A 21,716-nucleotide genomic window follows, 5' to 3' on the forward strand; every position below is an offset into this window, starting at 1 on the left:
GGCTTGCTGCAGTGCCCCAGCAAATCCCAACATAAGCTAGAACAGCACCTCATGTTCCACTTGGAAACTCTGCAGCCTTTTAGACTTAATATTAAGTTCAATAATTTTAGGGCCTAACACCTTCGTCCATGTCCTTACCTCAACCATCAAACACCAGACCTTGTCACCACGTGGGCTGTTACCACAACCATCCCATTGTCAGCTACTAATGGTCCCAATTAGCAACTGTTGTGTACTCCAGGTTGATTTTTATCCATTCCTTATTTTGTCCAATTTTATCTCTCCTTCTGGACTTCATCTCCATCTCTTGTTTACACCTCACAGGTTTCCCCACTCAATATTCAGCATATTTACCAATTTTTTCCTGGCTACAATCAGTTCTGAAGAAGGCTCACTGGACCTGAAATGTGAACTCTTTTCTCTCCACAGACGCTGCAAAACATGCTGAGTTTGCCCAGCAATTTCTGCTTTTGTTTGTAATTTCCAGCAAATGGAGTTCTTTGACTTTTTTGGTAAGCATACACTATTCATTTGTTAGTAATAGCAAAATCTAGCCCAATATGTAACAAACTAATTTAAATTTTGATCATCAATTGACAATCATTAGTGCTGTGTACAATGAATTTAAAAACAAATTGACAATATTTGCCTAGTAATGAGCTTGAGCTAAAAAAAAGTTCACCCCTTGAGTCACAATTTATAATTCTACTTAAATATGAGTATGCATATTCAAGAGTAACACTGCAGGAAGTATACATTCCACAGTATATCTGACAATATTAGGTTACATGTTGTTAGGAAATGCAACACAGAAAGTACATAAAACACATAAAAGATTAATGATGAGATGGTTTAAAAAAAACATACTGGACATCTTTTCACGCATCTCACCTTATCATCTATCATATCCAGGCTCTGCCAAGTTAGCAACAAGAGAAATGAAGGAAGAACATTTCAGAACACAAAAAAACAATGTATTAGTTTGCAAATGATCAGCAGTGATAACTTCAATTTAGACATTCTTTTGTTTACACCAAAAAAAGAGATGCACTGAGTTGTGGGGTACACACATTGCTTTTTAATAAAAAAAGCTTTAAGTCAAATTATTTTACTTACTTCAAGAACACCAGTCTTACTACCTTCATGTTTTAGCTTCTGTTTTTCAAAATCAAAATATAAGATACAAAACTTATTTCAGAAATTATGCAATATGATATGAAGATGCCAACATTAGTATTTCAGAGGAATGAGATTAAATAATCAATTGAGCCTGCTCCAACCAAACCTTTCGAGTTATTTTGTGTTTTATTCTTGTCCTCCTATTTTATTCTTACCATTTACAGGATGGGAGTGTATAGATAAAATGCGATGAACAACTGATATCAGTGCAAGGAATGGAATACTTTTTGTATCCGATATTATTAATCAGGTCCAAATTGAAGACTGCACAAACGACATGGAGGGTAGAACATCTTACGGAATGCTGAATATAATGCAGCTAATACTAACGCCTTGGCAAATATAATGACATTTGGCTATTTTTCACCAATTATGTGGCTGGCTGCCACTTGGCTAATAAGGTCTGTGCTATAAGGCTGAATCTGGGAAGCAGATGATTGGTAGGTAAGGGCAATTGGATTGCAGGTCAGTAGGAAATCGTTGATAGTGCGCTGGACTGCACATTCGGACATCATGGAGAGGTCTTCAGCCTGTGGTTTTGGGGATATTGTAAAAGCCACTGGCCTGCAAATCAGGGGGAAATCATGAAAAGGGTTTTGGACTGGCAGTTGACTAGAGATCACAGGGACGTCTTTAGATTATGGATATGAAAGACCTTTGCGGAGATTCTGCATGATATTAGCAAGTTAGAGGAGTTGGTTCTCAAAGTGCAGATCATAGGAGATAAGAAATTGTATCTCGGGGATAAAGGATTTTTACTCCAAGTTTAGCATGGAAGGCTCAGGAAATCATTCCTATCCTCAACAGTCAGTAAATACGTTTACTGCTGGATCCAACTATTTCCACTTCCCTTTAGCTGCTGAATGTCCTCTGAGCCTTAGAATAACAGCCTGTAGCTATTATGCATAAAACTGTAAAATCTGAGGCACATCATCACATTAATATATTTCTACTATTTGCCACTTGAGAGCAGACCCCACTTCCCATGAACCAATGGCCCGTCTGGTTACAGTAGGTGTGTTTATAGCAAATTGGACTGAGGATTTTTTTTGCAGTATTTAACTGCATGGTCCAAATTTGCATTCTGGGTGATTAAAATTCATTCTATTTCTGAACTTCAGGAAAGCATTTATTTGTCAGTGCGAAATTTCCATTTAGTTGACTAAGCAACCTCAAAAAAATTTGAAATGTTTGAAATGTTTTCATATGCTTGTGAATATTTAAGCAAAATGGAAAACAAGGAAAATAATTTCACTAATGAACTGTTTGGATTCAAACTCAGGCCTCTGAGGTGAAAGTACAGCATTGAACCCAGATCACCACTGCCTTGCCCAGTCAAATCAAACCTCATGAGACCAGATGTTCTTTTCCCTCCTTAATACTTGAGATAAGATGTGAATTTCAATAAGGGGCAGGAAATTCTGTAGCATCTGTGATGCATCGTACAAACCTATTTATGTAGAATTCCAGCACATGCTGTGAAAGTTTCTAAGAAACAGTTGAGAGGGCCTCATTAATATTTATATTATTTCATGTAATAGAATTATAAAGGGCATGGGGAAAGTACTGCATTCTTAAGGAATAGCTTCTAACAGAAAGATATTTCAAAATGTTGCAGTATCAATCATGCAATGATTTGGAGGTGCTGGTGTTGGACTGGAGTGTACGAAGTTAAAAATCACACAACACCAAATTATTAGTCCAACAGGTTTATTTGGAAGCACTGGCTTTTGGAGCGCTGCTTCTTCATCAGGTGGGCGTGGAGTATAAGATTGTAAGTCGCAGAATTTATAGCAAACATATACAATGTGATGCAACTGAAATCTACATATGAAAGAACTAAAATCAACATGGTCATTCTAAAAGATGAGAGACGAAACAAACAATTCAGGTCTTTTTCTATATATAATTTCAGTTGCATCACACTGTAAGCTTTTGCTACAAATTCTGTGTCGTACAATCTTATACTCTACAACCACCTGATGAAGGAACAGCGCTCGAAAAGCTGGTGCTTCCAAATAAACCTGTTGGACTATAACCTGATGTTGAGTGATTTTTAACTCTTGTCATGCAATGGTAGACATTGCAGTAACCTTAACTGAGAATTAATGGTGGCAAAATGGCTTCCTGATAGGAACACATGGAAACAGAAAATGCTGGAGATCACAGTGGGTCAGGCAGCATCAATGGGGAGAAAGCAAGCTAATGTTTCAAGCTTAGATGATGCTTCATCAGAGCTGGAGTGGTGTGCAGGAGGTAGCATTTATGCAATTGAGGGGGAGGGGGTTGGAATGCTGGGGGAAGAACGGATGCTGATATTCCAGATTAAGTGATTGGAATGTGAGAATGGCAGAACAACGGTGTGTCTAACTGCCAGACTGGAAAGAATAAACAGTTCCTCTGGAATGGGGGGAGGGGAGAGAAGACATGGTGACAGAGAATGTAACAAGTATAGTTTTAAAAAAAGGAAAGGAATAGGAACAAGTTCACAATTTGAAGGTATGAAACTCAAAATTGAGCCCAGAAGGTTGTAAAGTGCCTAGTCTAAAGATGAGATGTTGTTCCTCCATTTTGTGCTGTGATTCACTGGAGCAAAGCTAAAAGGGATGGAATGGGTTCACAATTTGAAGGTGTTGAACTCAATATTGAGCCCAGAAGACTGTAACGTGGAATACAATGGAACTTAGGGAGAACAACATCATGCAACTCTCACTCATTAAAAGTACATTATTGCCAGAGAACTGGAAGCAGATTAATTGTCAGTCTTCTCTTGAATGTTGGGCAGACATGGAGATGCAAAAACAAGATAAGTTGCAAAAATTCTTTCCAGTGAAGTGGGTGGGAGTGGTTGCCTTATTTCTCAAAGTTGGTCCCATACAAAGACTGACAATAAATAGACCAAAGTCTTCAGTTTTGCTTTCTCTATTCATAATTTACCTACCTCATCAGAGGAGTGTACCAATATTAGGGAGCGCCCTGTAGAATTTGGTTCTGCAACCAATCCACTCAAATCAGCAGAACTTGTGCTACTGGGACTAAAGTCATCAATGTAGGTGAAACTCTGTAAATCAAAGATTCTAAATGGTAATAAGATATTTAGTGAATGCAAGTTGTAAAAGATTTAAATGAATAGGCAAAGTATTAATAGTATGTAACATCAAAATGCACTCTCTAAAGAAATTAGTGAGAGATGAGTCATGTAAAACAGACATGGTGGTTGGTGGTTCCATTTTAATGGAATATGTGAACATGTCTGTTTGAATTAGATTGAATTAATTACCCACTGATGAAAGTGCAAGAACACATGGTTTTTGGAACAGATCTTGGACTTACTTTATGGGTTATTACGAGAACAAGTAGATTTTCTCATTGTTTGTTAAAATAGAAAATTTGCCTGTATCATGTTCTAGCAATGGCCTTCAGGAATATAGTGTCTTGCTTCTTGATGAATCTATGCAGTTCTTGCATGAAACCTTTTAAAGCAATGAAAATCTTTAAATTCAACAAAAATATAATGACCTTGAAGAGTAGTTTTAAGTGTATTCTGGAAACTGCTTTGAAAAGTTTTTAAAAGATCTATTAAAATTTAAATTTGTGCTCTGAATTGTTGTATAAAGCCTGGAAGTCACAAAGGGAGATATACCTGCCAGTTTATCTTTGTCATGCTTTGCTTCTATTTGTTGTGGTGAAACATAATAACAATCTTATTAATACCATAATAGTCAAAAAAAGATAATCGTCCTCTGTCATCATTTATGACTTCCCAAGACAGGAACCCAAGTGAAATTTAATATCTTCATCCTCAATAGACATTCTTAGTGCTCAATTTTCCAAAATTCCTTCCCCATCTCTTTGCATAGCAATTCTTATCAACATCCCAGGTGGATCGCATAAGAAATTCTGAGTTTAAACCAATCTTGAAAACTTTCTGAAGTTATTGAACATTTCAGTGTGTGAACACAAAGTCTCTTTACAAGCAAACCAAAATTCTGGAAATGCTCAGGAAGTCAAGCAGCATCTATGGGAAAAGAAACAGAATTTGTGGGTAAAAACTTTCCTTGCCTAATGTGGCATAGACAATGGCAAGAAAGATGATAAAGTACAAGATTAAAAAAACTTCAGAATCTTGATGCCAAGAAACTTTTTCCCATTTTTTTCCCTTCAGCTTTAAATTGTGATTTCAGAATTTCACCATTGAGCAAACACCATCTTATTACCATGCATTTGCATATATTTATTAGTTCAAATTTCTTATTTATACACCACTTCCAATTCTTCTCTCCTTCCCAAGAATAGCATATTTCTGGCATCTGAGTCAGAATGGCTATCTGGTGGCTGCAGCTCATCAATTGCTTGTCTCAACCATCACCCAATAGTGTTCTTACCATAATATTCCTGCAAGCTCCTTGGATGTCATCCTCTTTGACCTTTCATTCATAGAAATCACCAAACTTATTACATCATCATCTCTGCTCTCGGACCATCTCACAAATTGCTTTGGCCTTTTACTTTGAGCTCAAGGACAAGTACAATTTGCATGCTTTTGCCAAGTTGCTTAATGTGCAGGGGCATCCCATGCAGCTACAAAAGATATATTTTATGACTCTTATGCTTTCTTTGGGAACACTTACTTTGTGCTTACTTTGGGGTAGCTAGTCTCTGTGTTTTATTTGCTTTTTAACCCAGAGGGAGAGGTCAGCAGCTTGTGAAGACTGCTAACAGTCAAAGTGGTTGACATTTTGCTGTATGGCACTGAGCTACATCAACGTTATGTTTGCAGCAGCTGCTAGAAGCTTACACGGCAAATAATACCATGCGCTTCAGTCAATTGTCTGAAACGCAAAGGGGAGCAGTACAGTCAATCAAGTGGTTTGTCTAATTCTAGTCTAGGGGTTGGACAAAATCAACCAGATCGCCCTATCAGAATGTAGTCTTTAGAGTCCCAGATCAGGCTGTGGTTGGTCCTGAAATTCAAGTCTCAGGCAGAGCTTGCAATTTATTCCTGAGAATATGAGAGGCTTGACATCTCAAATCAAAAGTCAACTATACATTAACTGCGAAAATGGCTGACAAAGCATGTAAAGTACATTACTTTTTATCTTTCAGTGCAGAGTAACACTTTTGGAATCAGCGGCGTTGCTCAGGGTAATTGCAAAAATCATGATTGCAGTGATTCAGTTATGTCTCCAATTTCCATTTCATTGATAGATCATTCGTAATTCGTTCATTCCTGATGATGGGCTTTTGCCTGAAATGTCGATTTTCCTGCTCCTCGGATGCTGCCTGACCTGCTATGTTTTTCCAGCACCACTCTAATCTCGACCCACATTCATAATTCTTGCTATGCGTACTAGAACAATAGTGTCAAGCAATAATGGTCATTACATTCGCTAGACTAATTGTTTCCATATCATGTTGGTTAATTGAATGTAATCAAATAAACATTCTTAAAAATGTCTCCTGAACTCCCTCTATATGAATAGCACATGGATGAGGTCCTTGTCCTTTGTTTGTGCAGAATTGATATGAAGAGATGTCAGAAACACAATTTTTGATATTTTGAGTTGCTGGTGATTGCTTGACCTGAGTGATTTTTCTGATGGCATGAGTTCAAGTCTCGCCATGACAAATAGTGAAATTTAAATTCAATTTTAGGGCTCTTATGGTACAGTGGTAGTGTACATTTGAGTACCTTTGAGCCAGGAGGCCCAGGATCAAGTCCTGCCTATTGTGGAGGTATGTAATAACATTCCTGAACAGGTTGATTCGAAAATATCCAGAAGTATATTCCATGGCTAGGAATGGAAGACAATGCTTTGCAGCTGATCCGAAGCTCTGGGTGGCCATCCCATCCCAGGTGCTATCAAGGTCACAGCTGCCCTGATTTTGTGTCACACTTTTTATGACTCATTTCCAAGGAATTGTGTAAAGGTTTGGGAGATATCACACAATTACATCTGTGATGTAGCAGATGCTACTTTCTCCAGAGCACAGTTCGTCATATCTTTTTCCCTATGAGGAGAGTTGAGCAGCTGGGGCAGTGGGTTCTCCATCACTGGCTTCTCTCAAGTGCAGGGCACAATTGATTACAACCACAATGCTTGGAGAACACCCTCTCATCAAACTACAGAAGAGGCTCCCATTACATTGATGTTCAAATTATATTGACCACTGAGGCCAAATCTTGGACATCTGTGTCAGATATCTTGGGAGCTCCTAACATTTTTGTATACTAGAGGACTGATGTTCCCACATCTTTCCAAGGGCAATACAGACACAAGGGCTATCTCCTCCAGGAGAAACTGAGGACTGCAGATGCTGGAGGTCAGAGCTGAAAATGTGTTGCTGGAAAAGTGCAGAAGGTCAGGCAGCATCCAAGGAGCAGGAGAATCGACGTTTCGGGCATGAGCCCTTCTTCAGGAATGAGGAAAGTGTGTCCAGCAGGCTAAGATCAAAGGTAGGGAGGAGGGACTTGGGGGAGCGGCGTTGGAAATGCGATAGGTGGAAGGAGGTCAAGGTGAAGGTGATAGGCCAGAGTGGGGGTGGGGCGGAGAGGTCAGGAAGAAGATTGCAGGTTAGGAAGGCAGTGCTGAGTTTGAGGGATTTAACTGAGATAAGGTGGGGGGAGGGGAAATGAGGAAACTGGAGAAATCTGAGTTCATCCCTTGTGGTTGGAGGGTTCCTAGGCAGAAGATGAGGCGTTCTTCCTCCAACCGTCGTGTTGCTATGGTCTGGCGATGGAGGAGTCCAAGGACCTGCATGTCCTTGGTGGAGTTGGAGGGGGAGTTGAAGTGTTGAGCCACGGGGCGGTTGGGTTGGTTGGTCTGGATGTCCTAGAGGTTATCTCTGAAACGTTCTGCAAGTAGGCGGCCTGTCTCCCCAATATAGAGGAGGCCACATCGGGCGCAGCGGATGCAATAAATGATGCATGTGGAGGTGCAGGTGAATTTGTGACGAATTTGTCACAAATATTTAGATTGCTGCATAATTGTTACAGCAGCATGTTGGTCATCCAGGTTTCAGCAATGGCAATGCTGAACATCAAGATTCACTCTTGTTGAAGATGTTCATTGGCTGACACTGTTTAGGAATTGCCATGTATCAACTAAAGTTGGAATTTTTTTAGGGTTTGCACATTTGGAATATGCTTCATTTCTCAAATAAGGCAACCAAAGCTTTATCAGGTCATACGAACACATGAGTAGTAGGCTGTTCAACCCCTCAAGCCTGCTCTGCCATTCAGTGATATCATGTCTGATCATCTGATTGTAACCTCAAAACCAGATTCCCACCTACCCTGATAATCTTTCATGCCTTGTTTAACAAGGGCCTATCTACCTTTGCCTTAAAAATATTCAAGGACTCTGTTCCACCACTTCTTCAGGAAGAGAGCTCCAAATTCGAGTTCTTGGATATTTCTGCTAATATTCAAATAAATGCTAATGCTGTAAGGGAAATTTCCGATGAAGTTTTGGCTATAATATTTTCTTCATATACTGCCACCAACATCCCCATCTCCCAACTTCCCTGCCCCACTCTGCAACTCACATACACATATACACCCCTCCATTACACAGCCTCACGTTAAACACAAGTTTGTTGTAAATGTACTTGGCAGAAAGCTTTCTTCAAATGATCATCGGTTTTTCAGGCACACCTGGAAACAAAGTCAATTAGTTTATTTATTGCAATGTTCTGAGTGTTTTCATTCATTGCTAAGACCTCCATTGTATTTTCTGTTTCTTTGAATTATGGTATCAGTGCAAGTCATATTAAAATCTGGCAAGGTTCACCAACTGCAGGTTCTTAAATATAATCACCTAATATGCATAAATTTTGGTTAAATGAGTTGAAACTTTAAACTGCATATCCAAAAATGCATACCATGGTGGGAAGCCAGAACTTTCTTCGGGTCCAGATTCTTTACAGTGAGTCGCCCACCCCTTCCCTCCACCAATTTCGCAATATTGGCTTTGCTAATAAGATCCAAAATGAGCATAAGAAAATTAACAGAATGGGATAGAGATTGGGTCTACTCTTTTATAACATCTATGTTGCACCTCCATAGACATTCCAATATTCCTGTCAGTCACTAATTCTATTTGTTTTAACAGGATACTGTTTAACAGTTCGGGTGCCATGCAGCATATCTTGCCATTTGAAAGCAACATTTATCAGTTACTGTCCAAATATTAATCATCTGAATTTAAATTAAAAATATAAATGTACCCACTTTACACTGTGGGTGAAATTATCCTTACAATGAGAAGCAGGCTGTGAAGGCTGTATACAGTATTGAATATTGATGGAAATTAATCTAACAATGCACAGGTTTGTCAATGTTCACGTTGATGCTGATGTCGTTAGATTATAAATTGTATTGGATATATTCTGTATGATTAATTGTGTGTGATCAACTTAATTCCTCAAAAAAGAAGACATGTTCAAATACACTTTTTGAAGATGTACATATAGATTAAGGCTAGGCAAAGCAATATGGATTCATATTTACATTGAAATACCAAGGATTTATTTTTAACACTAATCAGGGGCCATCTCCCGACAGTTTAGTGAGCAGTTGGGATATATGGTTCATGTAAGAACCAGCTAACTCTAGGGGAATATTTTATGGGGCAACTGCACTGTCCCTCCACACCTTTGAAAGATACATTAGCCAAAATTCTCACTCCTTGGTAGTTTTCAATAATCTCTATATTCAATGAGTGAAAGTGTTTGTGTATGAATGCAAGATAAGTATAAGACTATTCTCACCTATGATGCCCTGACCCTATAAATTAGTCTAGATTAGAGTGGTGCTGTCAACAACGTTCGTGTGAATAATTGATACATGCTTAATGTGCTGGACGAGACAAATATCCATGAAATATCCAAGAAAACGTAGATGGATAAGCAGAACAAAAGGTAAAAACTAAACGGGTGGTGAGAAGCAACTGTCCTTCTTACCTTGTTAACTTAAAAAAATGATTTAAATTATTAACTTCAGAAACAAGCCTGGAATTGTTGGATCAATGCATGATAGAGAATCCTGAATTGCTCTGTGTGAGCAATGAATATATTTCATTAAAGTTAAACTAATATATTGCTTAGGCATTAGATTATCTACAGTGTGGAAACAGGCCCTTTGGCCCAACAAGTCCACACCGACCCTCCGAAGAGCAATCCACCTAGGCCCATTTCCCTCTAACTAATGCACCTAACACTTTGGGCAATTTAGCATGGCCAATTCACCTGACCTGCATATCTTTGGACTGTGGAAGGAAACCCACACAGACACTGGGAGAATATGCAAACTCCACACAGATAGTCACCCAAGGCTGGGATCAAACCTCGGATCCTGGTTTTTTGAGGCAGCAGTGCTAACCACTGAGCCACCATGCCGCCCCTATGACATCTATAAAGCTTCATGTGTGTTGTATAATTATACCTTACGTTATTTAATACTTGTTAGCCAAAAAGAAACTGTTTACATTTAGGTATTTTCCATGTTTTGCTTTGGAGTAATGCAAACTGTGCAGTATAACTACTTCGGAGCTTTAAATCAACTGTATTCAGTTCTTGCCTAACTTTGAATAACAACTTCAGATTAGTTCCACCACAGAAACATCACAACATAATACCTAGGACAGGAATAGGCCAGTTGACCCATCAAACCCAACTTCATCAACAGTGTTGATTAATTTATGCTACTCATTTCTTTCTTCTTCTGCCACTGTTACCGATGTCATGTTTGAACTACGAACACCGCAGCAACAATCATGCCCACTTTCATGCAAGCCACCACAAAATGTAAAAATGTACAAAATTCCAATGAGACCACAAAAATGACCAATTTGCTTGACTGTTATTCAGAACAAAAGCAATTCACATCAGTTTATTTAAGTTACGGAAAAACTACCTATTATAATAGGTTTAACTTTATGCAACTTAAACTGCACCCCCTCAAAACCACTTTCCCCACATGATCACGATGATGACAGACAAAAGACAAATGGTTTAATGCATATACTACAGATTAGAAAAACAGTATACAGAGGAACCTCGATTATCTGGCATTCGATTAATTGAAATTCCAATTATCCGAACAAGATCGCAAAGGTCCCGAAGCTTGGCTAACTATGTTATCCGGCATTTGATTATCTGGCATTCAATTAATTAAATGAAGTACTCCCTGCCCGTGTCCTTTGCATAATCGAGGTTCCTCTGGAAACAGGAAAACAAATTCTGAAGATCAAATGTCTAGACCACAAGGTGGGAAGTTATTTTGCTCCAGGTCCTTTCGATCTTTGCAATGATGATATGCTGTTATTTGTAGGGTGACGACTGTTCTTCGATTCAATGTTTCATCATCACGTGACTTTAGGACTTTTTTGTATTAATTCTTTCCTTGAGCATTTCTGGCTTTTTGGTCTTTTTCCCAAATGGAAAGAGGGATATGAATGATACTTCCACTCTGCTGTTCTGTGCATTTGCAGCTCTTTAACACTGCAGCTCAACCAGAGAATTATCAGGCAGAATTTCTTTAAGTCAAAAGATTCCCAGTGCCATTCTGTTTCAAAGTCTGTGTTAGCGCTTCCAAGGAACATTGCATTGCGCAGTTCAGCAATACATGCAACCTTTGATTTTTTAAGTTTTGTGACACCAGTCGAACTTTCATTTCAGTTTATAGTTCCAGAAAAAGAAAAATGTGGTCTCTTAGGACGCCAAGAAAAGGCAAGTTACTTTCCTTTAGCTGTACATGTATAACAATAAACTCTACTGCATTTGTACCTATTTTTTATGCCTTTGCATATCTTTAGTACATTGTAAAATATTAAACATTTACCAACTCTTAGTATACCATCTTCCAGTTTGGACTTCTGGACACTTTCGTCCATAAGAGGATCATGAAGCAAATCTATTTAGCATAGATTTTTCTACTGGTAAACCGTTAACAATTTTTATTTACAGTATATAGTACTTGTTAAAAATAAGTTCTTGAACACTTTACTGATCAGGGAACGAAATGATTAACAAGGGAAGGAGCAAAATTAGACAGGATGAAGTTAAGAGTCGGAAACAAGAAAAAGCAGTGATGAAAAGATGTAGTATCCAGTAGTCTTTCAAAAGTAAGAAGAAGAAGATAAATTAGAGACTTTAAAGTTGTACTTCAAAGAATATGGTGGTTGAAAGTGTAACAATAACCAATGGTGAAGTATCACAGGAGAACAAAGTGCAAATAGAGGCTTAATGTTTCAGGAAGTTATTGATTGAATTGATGGCAAAACTGTAGAGATACTTGCAGGTGAAGATAAGAACTTGGGCGGGGGGGGGGGGGAGCGGTTGTCACTACTGAAAAAGTGACATAGGCTTGGGTCTTCAGCAACCAAGTTTGCAGAATGAGTGAGTAGTGTCAAGAGACAGAAAAAGTATTTTTTGCAGTGGTAGTCTGCTCGGAATAACGAGCGGGAGTGACAGATCAGAGTTTGGTGACTAATAGGTGAGGTTGTGCAATCAGTTCCTGGATTATTGTCTTTTGTCAGTAACGTTCAAAATGACAGGGAAACCTGGCTCCATGGAATGTTCCTTTCCCAATCAGGAACACTTTCAGCTTCCTTGGTGACCATTTATGCAGAAAGTGTGTTCAGCACCTGATTTGCCACATAGGGTGTCTGTAGCTGCAGATGGACTCACTATAGCACATTCATGTGGTTGAGAATTTTTGTGGATAGCATGTTTATTGAGCTGGTCACACTACCAGTAAGGTCTACACAGACAGAGAAGAGTTGAGTGACCATCAAGAAGATGAGTAAGCATGGACAGGTAGTGCAGGAGTACCCTGTGGCCATTCCCTTCTCAAACAGGTACACAGTACATTGTTTTTGGATACGTTTAGGCAATGGCCTCTCAGGGAAAGAACAGCAGTCAAATCAATGGCACCAGAATTGACTCTCCTTATAACTTATACCCCTAATCCAGGCAAACCTCTTCTTCACCTTCTCCAATGCCTCCACATCCTTCCTGTAACGTGGCAACCAGAATTCAATGTAATACTCGGAGTGTGGCCTAACCAAAGTCATATAAAGCTGCTACATGACGTCCTGACTCTTGTACTCAATTTCCCAACCAATCAAGGTAAGCATGCCATATGCCTTCTTTTCCACCTTGTCTACTTACGTGGCCACTTTCAGAGAGCTATGGACTTGAACCCCACAAGATCCCTCTGCACATCAATGCTTTTCAGAGTCCTGAGTTCAGAGTCACACGATGATGTGATGAACATGATGCCAAGTAAAACGTATACCCTCTGTCTGCACTTGGTCCATAACCCTCCATTCCTTGTATATCCATGTACTTATCTTAAAGTCCCTTAAATGTCTCTATTGTATCTGCCTCCACCACCACACCTGGCAGACATTCCAGGTTCCTACCACTCTTTGTGTAAAAATCACTTGCCCCTCACATCTCCTTTGAACTTACCCCTCTCACCTTCACTGTATGCCCCCCTAGTTTTAGACACTTCAGCTCTGGGAAAAAGATTCTGACTGTCAACCCTATCTATGCATCTCATAATATTAAAGACTTCCATCAAATCTCCCCTCAGCATCCAGAGAAAACAACCCCAGTTTTTCTAGCCTCTCCTTAGAGCTCATACCCTCTAATCCAGACACATCCTGGTAAACCTCTTCTGCACTATCTCCAATGCCTTCACATCCAATCGAGTGACCAAAACGGATGGTGAGGATGCACTAGGTCATCCATTTTGGAACAGTGACCCACTGCAAAACCAATAATTTGGATGACAAAGTACACAAATCACACAATGCAAATGCAGAGGTACGATCTATAAATATTACTGCTTTAATTTTATGCCTATCATGATTTGACACATTATTCATCCATTCATCAAAATCTGTCATATCATTCAAATGCTGAATGATCCATCTCAGCCTCCTCCCAAGGACCCCAGCATCAAGATGCTAGTCTTTAGCAAATTTGATCCACTCTACATGATATCAAGGAGGATTGGAGGCACTGAATACTGCAAAGGCTGAGGGCCCTTCCAAGGTTCCTGCAACAATACTTGAAAATATGTGCTCCTTAGCTAACTGTGCTCCTAGCCAAGGTGTTCCAACATGGCTGCAACTCTTTCGCGTTGTTGGGTAGATGTCAAATTGCCCAAGGATGTCCCGTATACCAAAAGCAGGACTAAGACTGCCATACCAATTAGTGTCTTGATCATCAGTTCAGAGATGGAAGGTCTCATCAACAGCGCTTCCAAGCAGCATTTGCATAGAAATAATCTGCTCGAGTTCCACAAGGACCACTTAGCTCCTGAATACTTTACAGCTTTGGTTCAAACAAGGACAAAGCACCCAAATTCCAGAGCCAAGGTGAAGTGATATCGACTGCTCTTGCCTCAAGGCCACATTTGACAAAGTGTGGCAAGAAGATTTAAGTATATCAGATCTTCATAACTTCAGTTCAGCCATCTCATAAGTGCTATGCAATCAGAGAACATGATCATTGCCCTTTAAGGTAATGTTGACTGGAACCTGCAATTGTGGACAACAGCATACTTATCCAGAAATGTGCATCATGTAAAATTTATGTATGACTTCATATGCAAAGGTCACATGGCTTACGCATAGAGAAGAAGCACAGTTTTGAAACATGATTTAGCAATGGAAAATGAGAGTAGTAGGAGAATGCAATGAGGACTATGGACCAGGAAGCTCCGCCCTCACCCCAGACTAGGTTAAACGCACATATGCAAATTTAAGTAGCACACAGCATGCACATGCTGGTGTCAGCAAACACATCCAATATTCAGTGATATTTTCAACATCTTAGACATTTGAATTCACCAGAAATTGAACTGGACTAGTACTACGAATATAATGGCCACAAGAGCAGGTCAGAGACATGGAATCCTGTAGTGACTAACTCACCTTCTGACTCCCCAAAAGCCTGTCCGCCATGAATAATGTAAAGTTCAGAGTGTAATTAAATATTCCCTACTTACTAAGCAACCTGCTTAACTGGCACTACATCCACAAACATTTAGTCCCCCAATTGCTGATACAGTAATAGCAGCATTTAAAAGATGATACTTCAGAAAATGACCAAGGTTTTTTTTAGATAATGCTGTCCAAATCCAAAACCACTACCACCTTGAAGGACAAAGGCAGCTGATACGTAGCAACACCAGAAGCTGCAAGTTCCCAGCTCAGTCATTCACCATGCTGACTTGGAAATATATCATCGTTCCTTCACAAAACTTCTCCCCATCAATCTTATGTGGCTACCAATAGCAAAAGGGCTGAGGGACATCATAAAGAGGATGGTTCATATATGGAATTAATTGCCTGTAGAAGTCATAGATACAGGCACAGTTATAACATTTAAGAGGTATTTAAACAGATACACAAATAGCAATGTTTAGAGAGATGTGGGCCAAACATAGGCAAAGGAAGGCAATGGCTGAGTGGTATTATCGCTGGACTCTTGGTCCGGAGACCCAGGTAATGTTCTGGGGATGTGGATTTGATTCCCACCAAGGCAGAGAGTCAAATCTGAATTCAATAAAAATCTTGAATTTAGTCTAAAGATGACCAGAAATCCATTGTCGATTGTCAAAAGAAAATGTGGTTCACGAATGCCCTTTAAGGAAGGAAATTACATTCCTTACCTGGTCTGGCTGACATGTGACTCCAGACCCATATCAATATGGTTGACTCTTAACTAACCTCCGAGCAATTTCGGGATGGGCAATAAATGCTGGCCTAGCCAGTGACCCCTGTATATCATGAATAAATAAAGAAAAAATTGGGACTGGTTTAGTTTGGGAAACCTGGTTAGCCTGGATAAGTTGGAGTGAAGGGTCTATTTCTGCGCTGTATGACTCTATGATCATTGGAAGCACTTGATGACCCTCTCCACACCCCCAGCAAAGGTGATACCATCTTCTATGATACTTCGTACTCACACGATCTCTGGTACTGTCGGATAGCCTAGTTGACTGGACTGCTGGTTTGTGGTGCAGGGTGATGCAAGTGCAATTTCAGTTCTCATAACAGCTAAGGTCATCATGAAAGCTCCACCCTCTCAATTTCGCCCTTCACTTGAGGCAAAGTGGTCCTCAGGTGAAACTTTTCATCAGTCATCTCTCTCTTATGAGATCAGTCTCATGGTCCTATGGGACTATGGTGAATTTACCAGCTACTGTATCATCTCCCACCAAGACTCATGTTCTCCCACCCTCATTACTGCCTGCAATATCATTCCCTACTGAACCTCACCCATATAACCCATGAAGCTACTAACCCTGCATGACGTCCCTGCTGCCTCTTCACCTGCTTGAGGCATCTCTCCATCTGCACCTACATTAATAACTTTGCCATCCATTTGTGTCTCCCTCAATAACCTGACTCCCTCTTGTTCCAGGAGAAAACAGCCCACAATAGGATAGAAAAGTACTGCTTATCACTCAACTCTCACTCATAATGATGAGAGTATCCTGATTCTGACTGCCCCAAGAAGGGAATGAACTGATCTTGGAGGCTACTCTTGACTTATTGTGCCAGAATCCATGAGTAAACGCTATCTCCTACTTACATGGAGGTGTGTTGACAGCAACGATGAGCTTCCTGGTTTTGAATCTGTGCTAAATGGAACAGGGAGATATCATTAATGTGAGCTTGGCTTCTCTAGCATTGCAAGGTAAGGATGTGATGATCATCCAAGTATGGTCACAATGATCCCACAGATGCAGCCTGGTTCAGATCATGAGTTAGGTGTTTGTTTGAGTACACAATGTCCTTGCCGCATTGTGCAGCCTAAGGTTCAATGCTGAAGTACAGAAACAGTAAGTACATTGCACAGAGCTTGAAAGTTCACAGAGGCTGTCAGCTGTTGGATGCCCATAGTTATTATGGCATGCAATCTCAGTGACCTCAGAGCATGCCTCAACGGATAGCTTGTTTGACATGTTTGGTAAGACTGCAACCAGAATATTAATGTTTAGAGTTGGGCTTTTAACAAGTGTCAGTCAGGAACGCCATGTTGCTAAGTGAAACTCACCACAAGAAAAGCATAGAAGAAACGGCACAATGATCTCAATGCTGAGATGATCTTCACTGAACATCTTGCCTGATTCTGCCACAGATCTCGTAATAGCCCACTTAACTCAGATATCTATAAGATTCCACCCAATATTTCTCCATCATTCTTCTGTACATATAAGACCTAAATGAAGATGTTTGGTGAAATAAAACTTGCGAACACGATGCCCCTCCTCATCTGAACATTAGACTCTTTTTCTTTCGGAGACCTAAGATTTTATTGTAAAGAGTATGGTCAGCGTATACAAGACTTAAGCAGACTGAGGTGAAGGCTAAGTAATTTTGAGGGAAAGAATCGCTAACCTCCTGAAGAGTGTGCTGTTGTATTTTGTGCGAGAGAAATTGTGTCACACAAATGTGATTGAGCTTTTTGAAGAAGTAACCAAGAAGATTGATGAGGGAAGAGTAGTATACATTGATTACTTGAACTTGAGTAAAGCCTTTAACAAGGTTCCGCATGGTAGTCTAATGAGTAAAGTTAGATCACGTGATTCAGAGTGAGCTTGCCAATTGGATACAAAATTGGCTTAACGACAAGAGAGAAAGAGAGAGAGAGAGAGAGAGAAAGAGCGAGGGTTGTTGTTCAGACTGGAGGCTTGTGACCAGCAGTGCTCCTCTTCTCTTGTTTGTCAATATGTAAATGATTTAGATGAGAATACAGAAAGCATAGTTGGTACACTATGATGACACCAAAATTGGTGGTATTATGTACAGTGAAGGTTATCTAAGATTACAAAGATTACATTGGCTCAATGGGCTGAAGGGAGCAGATGGAATTTAATTTGGATTAATGTGAGGTATTATGCTTTGGTAAAACAAACAAGGTCAGGATTTATACAAGTAAAAGTAAGCCCTTGGCTGGTGTTGTAGAATAGAGAAACTTAGGGGTTCAGGTATATAATTCTTTGAAGTTTGTCACCGATAGACAGGTTGGCTAAGAAGGCATTTAGCACGATTGCATTCATTGCTGAAATCCTTCAGAATAGGAATTGGGACAACATGTTGAGGTTGTTCAGGATGTCGGTGAGGCCCCTTCAGGAGTACTAGACCAGGATGATAAGTGTTTACACAAGTCACCATCAAGGGTAAAACCATAACTGAACCAAGTACAAAAATGCTTAGGCTTGCCAAATTTTTACGTAAGGTTTGTTCCAAATCTTGCAACCATTCTCAAACCTTTGTCCAATTTATTATGCCAAAGGAGCTTGCACTCTCTCCCTACGTCTGCGTGGGTTTCCTCTGTGTGTTCTGATTAAAACCAGAAGTTCTGACCTATTTTGCAAGTTACCATCGCAAATTAACATACAATGCAACACCATATGAATTGGAAATGGTTGTTTAGCATATATTACCCAAAGATAAAAAGAAGCCAGTAGCTTTTGTATCAAGACTATTAAACAAAGCAGAAATGAACAATGCACAGAGAGGGAAAGAAGCTCTGGGAATAATATTCAGCAATCCAACCAACTGGTGGGCTCTCTCAATTACTTTTGCTAAATGAGTTGACTGCAAACATATCATTATGTAGACATTTGCTACTCCAAACAAGTAGAGAACACTCCAGTAACACAGGACAACAAGTACATTAGTAATGATCCAGTACTATCAAAAGTGATGGATATGTACTTTATGCCAAGGGAACAACCCCAGAACTGAATCATAAGTCACAAAGAAGCTAGAACTCTCTGTACAAACAGGATGTTTCCTGTTAGGAAAGAGGGTTATCATTCCACATAGTTAAGGAAACATGTTAAATTGACTGACCATGGCATTGTCAGAATAAAGGAGATAGGAATTATTTTTGGTGGCTAGCGCTTGATGTTGAAATTGAGGAGAAGATGGGGAATATGTACAGCTTGCACAAGGGTTCACAACCTACCTCCATTAGTGCCATTACACTCATAGCTAAAAAGGCCATGCCAAAGAATCCGTTTTGACAATGCTCAAACGTTTGAAGGCCAAATATTTTTCATAGTGGTTGACACACATACTAAATGGCCTGAAGTTGTCATCACGAAGACAACATCTTCACAGAAAACAACTGAAGGATTGAAGGAGATCTTTGCAAGGTTTGCTTATCTGTAACAAATTGTTAGTAATGACTGTCCACAGTTTATATCACAACAGTTTACAGACTATTTAAAGCAGAATGGAATTCAACATATCCAATCAGTTCCTTATCACCCAACTATGATTGGTTTGGAGAAAGGTTTGTTCAGACAATAAAACATTCCTTAAAGATAACTCAAGACCAAGGATCACTATCCAAAAGACTGAGCCAATTTTTGTTAACATATGGGAACCTAACCCACTTGATGACTCAAAGTTCTCCAGTAATGCTAAGGTAAAGCATCAGTTATACATAGCATTTCACCTGCTGAAACCACTCATTACTCTGTTAATAAGAAAAACAGAATCAGAGAACAAGGCCAAATGTTGTGTTTTCCAAACAGGTCAAGATGACTTTGTGAGGACTTACATCACTGAACGGTGAAAAGTAGGTACCAGCCATCATTGTAACACAGACTGCACTGGTCTCCTATACTGCACAGACATGGAGTATGGAGAAGACATGCCTTGGCAATCAGAACAAATGGACCAGAGACAAAATCAATTAAAGATCCACAAATAACTACCAAATAGATATCTGGATATACTTGAGTACTTAGAGCACTTGAGAGAGACAGTACATTAATGGAGAATATCACAACATTGTGTGAACCTCTAAACAGTCAGTCATGTCCAAAAAGACGACAGATCACATGCCTGGTACACCTTAAACACTAGAGGTAAAAACAGACAAAAACAAAACATTTGCCCAAGATGTGCTGCCAGCCTCACTGGCATAGATGACCTCTCAAATATTTTACCCATTGACAGTTATTTTTTAATTGTAAACATTGTGAATGTTTTCATTGCAGGAACCTCTGATATGAAGGGGGGGGGATATTGTGTATTTGAGTAAGTACAGTGAACTGTCACTTTAAGATTCAGATCACGTAACTTAATGACAACGTCTCACCCATTTTGTATGGGAAAAAGCTTAGTCTAATCTTGTCACCTGCAGAATGAGCATTTCATTAATGAAGCTCCTGCTGTTTAACGCTTTGGCCTCCTGGTCTTTCTTGGAAAGTTACGAGATTTTCAATACATTAGCATGAATAAAGATTGGCTAAGAAGTGGAAGATAGAGAGTTTGGTTAAATAGAACATTTTCAAGATGGAAGCCTGAAACTAGTGGAGTGCAATAGGGATCAGTACTGGGGTCATAATTATTTACAATATATACAATGACTTGGATGAGGAAAATAAATGTAGTACAGCTATGTTTGCAGATGACACAAAAATATGTGGGAAGGAAAGGCAAATTCTGAAGATGACTCAATCTGCAGAGGTTAAGTGAATGGACAAAATTTGGCAAATGGAGTACAATGTGTGAAAATGTGAGGTTATGCACTTTGTCAGAAGAATATAAGAGAATGTTTAAATGGAAGAAGAGTGCAGGAAGCTATAGCACATGTGGATTTGGGAGACCTCGCCCATAAGTCACAAAAAGCTAGCATAAAAGCTCAGCAGGTAATCAGGAAGGCAAATGGAATGTTGGCCTTTCTGTCAAAGAGAATGGAGTATAAAAATAGGGAGGTCTTACTAAAATTATGCAAGGAACTAGGCAGATAACAACTGATGTACTGTGAACAGTCTTGGGCACATTATCCAAGGGAAGATGTACTGGCATTCAGAGGCAGTCAAGAGAAGATGCACTCGGCTGCATATGGAGGGATTGTTTTATGAGGAGAGGTTAAGTAGGTTGGAAACACAAATAGATACTGCTGGAAAAACTCAGCAAGTCTGGCAACATCTGTGAAGAGAAAGCAGAGTTTACATTTCGAGTCCAGTGACCGTTCTTCGGAACATTCTCTAGGTTTCTCTAGCATGTTCTGCTTTTGTTTCTGATTTCCAGCATTTGCAGCTTTTTTTTGAATAGGTTGGGTCTGTACTCATTGGCATTTAAAGGAATCAGAGGTGACCATAATGAATCAACAGGATTCTTAGGGAACTTGACAGAATACTCACAAGAAGACTGTTTCTCCATGTGGGCCAGGCTAGGACCAGAGTAATGGGTTAGCCATTGAAGACAAAAGATGAGGAGGAATTTCTCTCAGATAATAGTGAATCTGTGGAATGCTTTACTGCACAGGGCTGTAGAGGCTGGAGCATTACATATATTAAAGACTAAGATATACAGATTTTTAATTGGTATGGGAATCAAGGGTTATGGGGAGAAGGTAAGAAAGTGGAGTTGAGGATTATCACATCAATTGTAATCTCATTGAATATTGGAGAAAATTCAATGGGGCCTACTTCTACTCCTTCACCTGATGGTCACTTTTATTCAGTACATGCTTTCTGATTTCTT

General features: G+C 39.6%; 1 protein-coding gene across 11 annotated transcripts in view; it reads right to left on the minus strand.

Moving 5' to 3' along the window:
- ppp1r9a (protein phosphatase 1, regulatory subunit 9A) overlaps positions 1-21,716 on the minus strand; it is a 363,720-nt gene that overhangs the window by 46,185 nt on the left and 295,819 nt on the right. For 7 of the 11 annotated variants that reach the window (XR_011961323.1, XR_011961324.1, XM_072575462.1 and 4 more), the window contains 2 exons: positions 4,121-4,240; positions 892-915 (listed from right to left, as the gene is read on the minus strand). The exons of 1 other annotated variant lie outside the window; for it this stretch is intronic. Coding sequence is in view for 8 of the 10 variants with exons in the window: in XM_072575462.1 (XP_072431563.1) it covers positions 892-915; positions 4,121-4,240 (144 nt within the window). In the remaining 2 variants the exon portion in view is untranslated. The remainder of the gene's footprint in view (positions 1-891; positions 916-4,120; positions 4,241-21,716) is intronic. 3 more of the 11 variants (XM_072575464.1, XM_072575458.1, XM_072575460.1) reach the window with 2 other exon arrangements.

This window comes from Chiloscyllium punctatum, chromosome 8, assembly GCF_047496795.1.
Source record: "Chiloscyllium punctatum isolate Juve2018m chromosome 8, sChiPun1.3, whole genome shotgun sequence".
Classification (NCBI taxonomy): domain Eukaryota; kingdom Metazoa; phylum Chordata; class Chondrichthyes; order Orectolobiformes; family Hemiscylliidae; genus Chiloscyllium; species Chiloscyllium punctatum.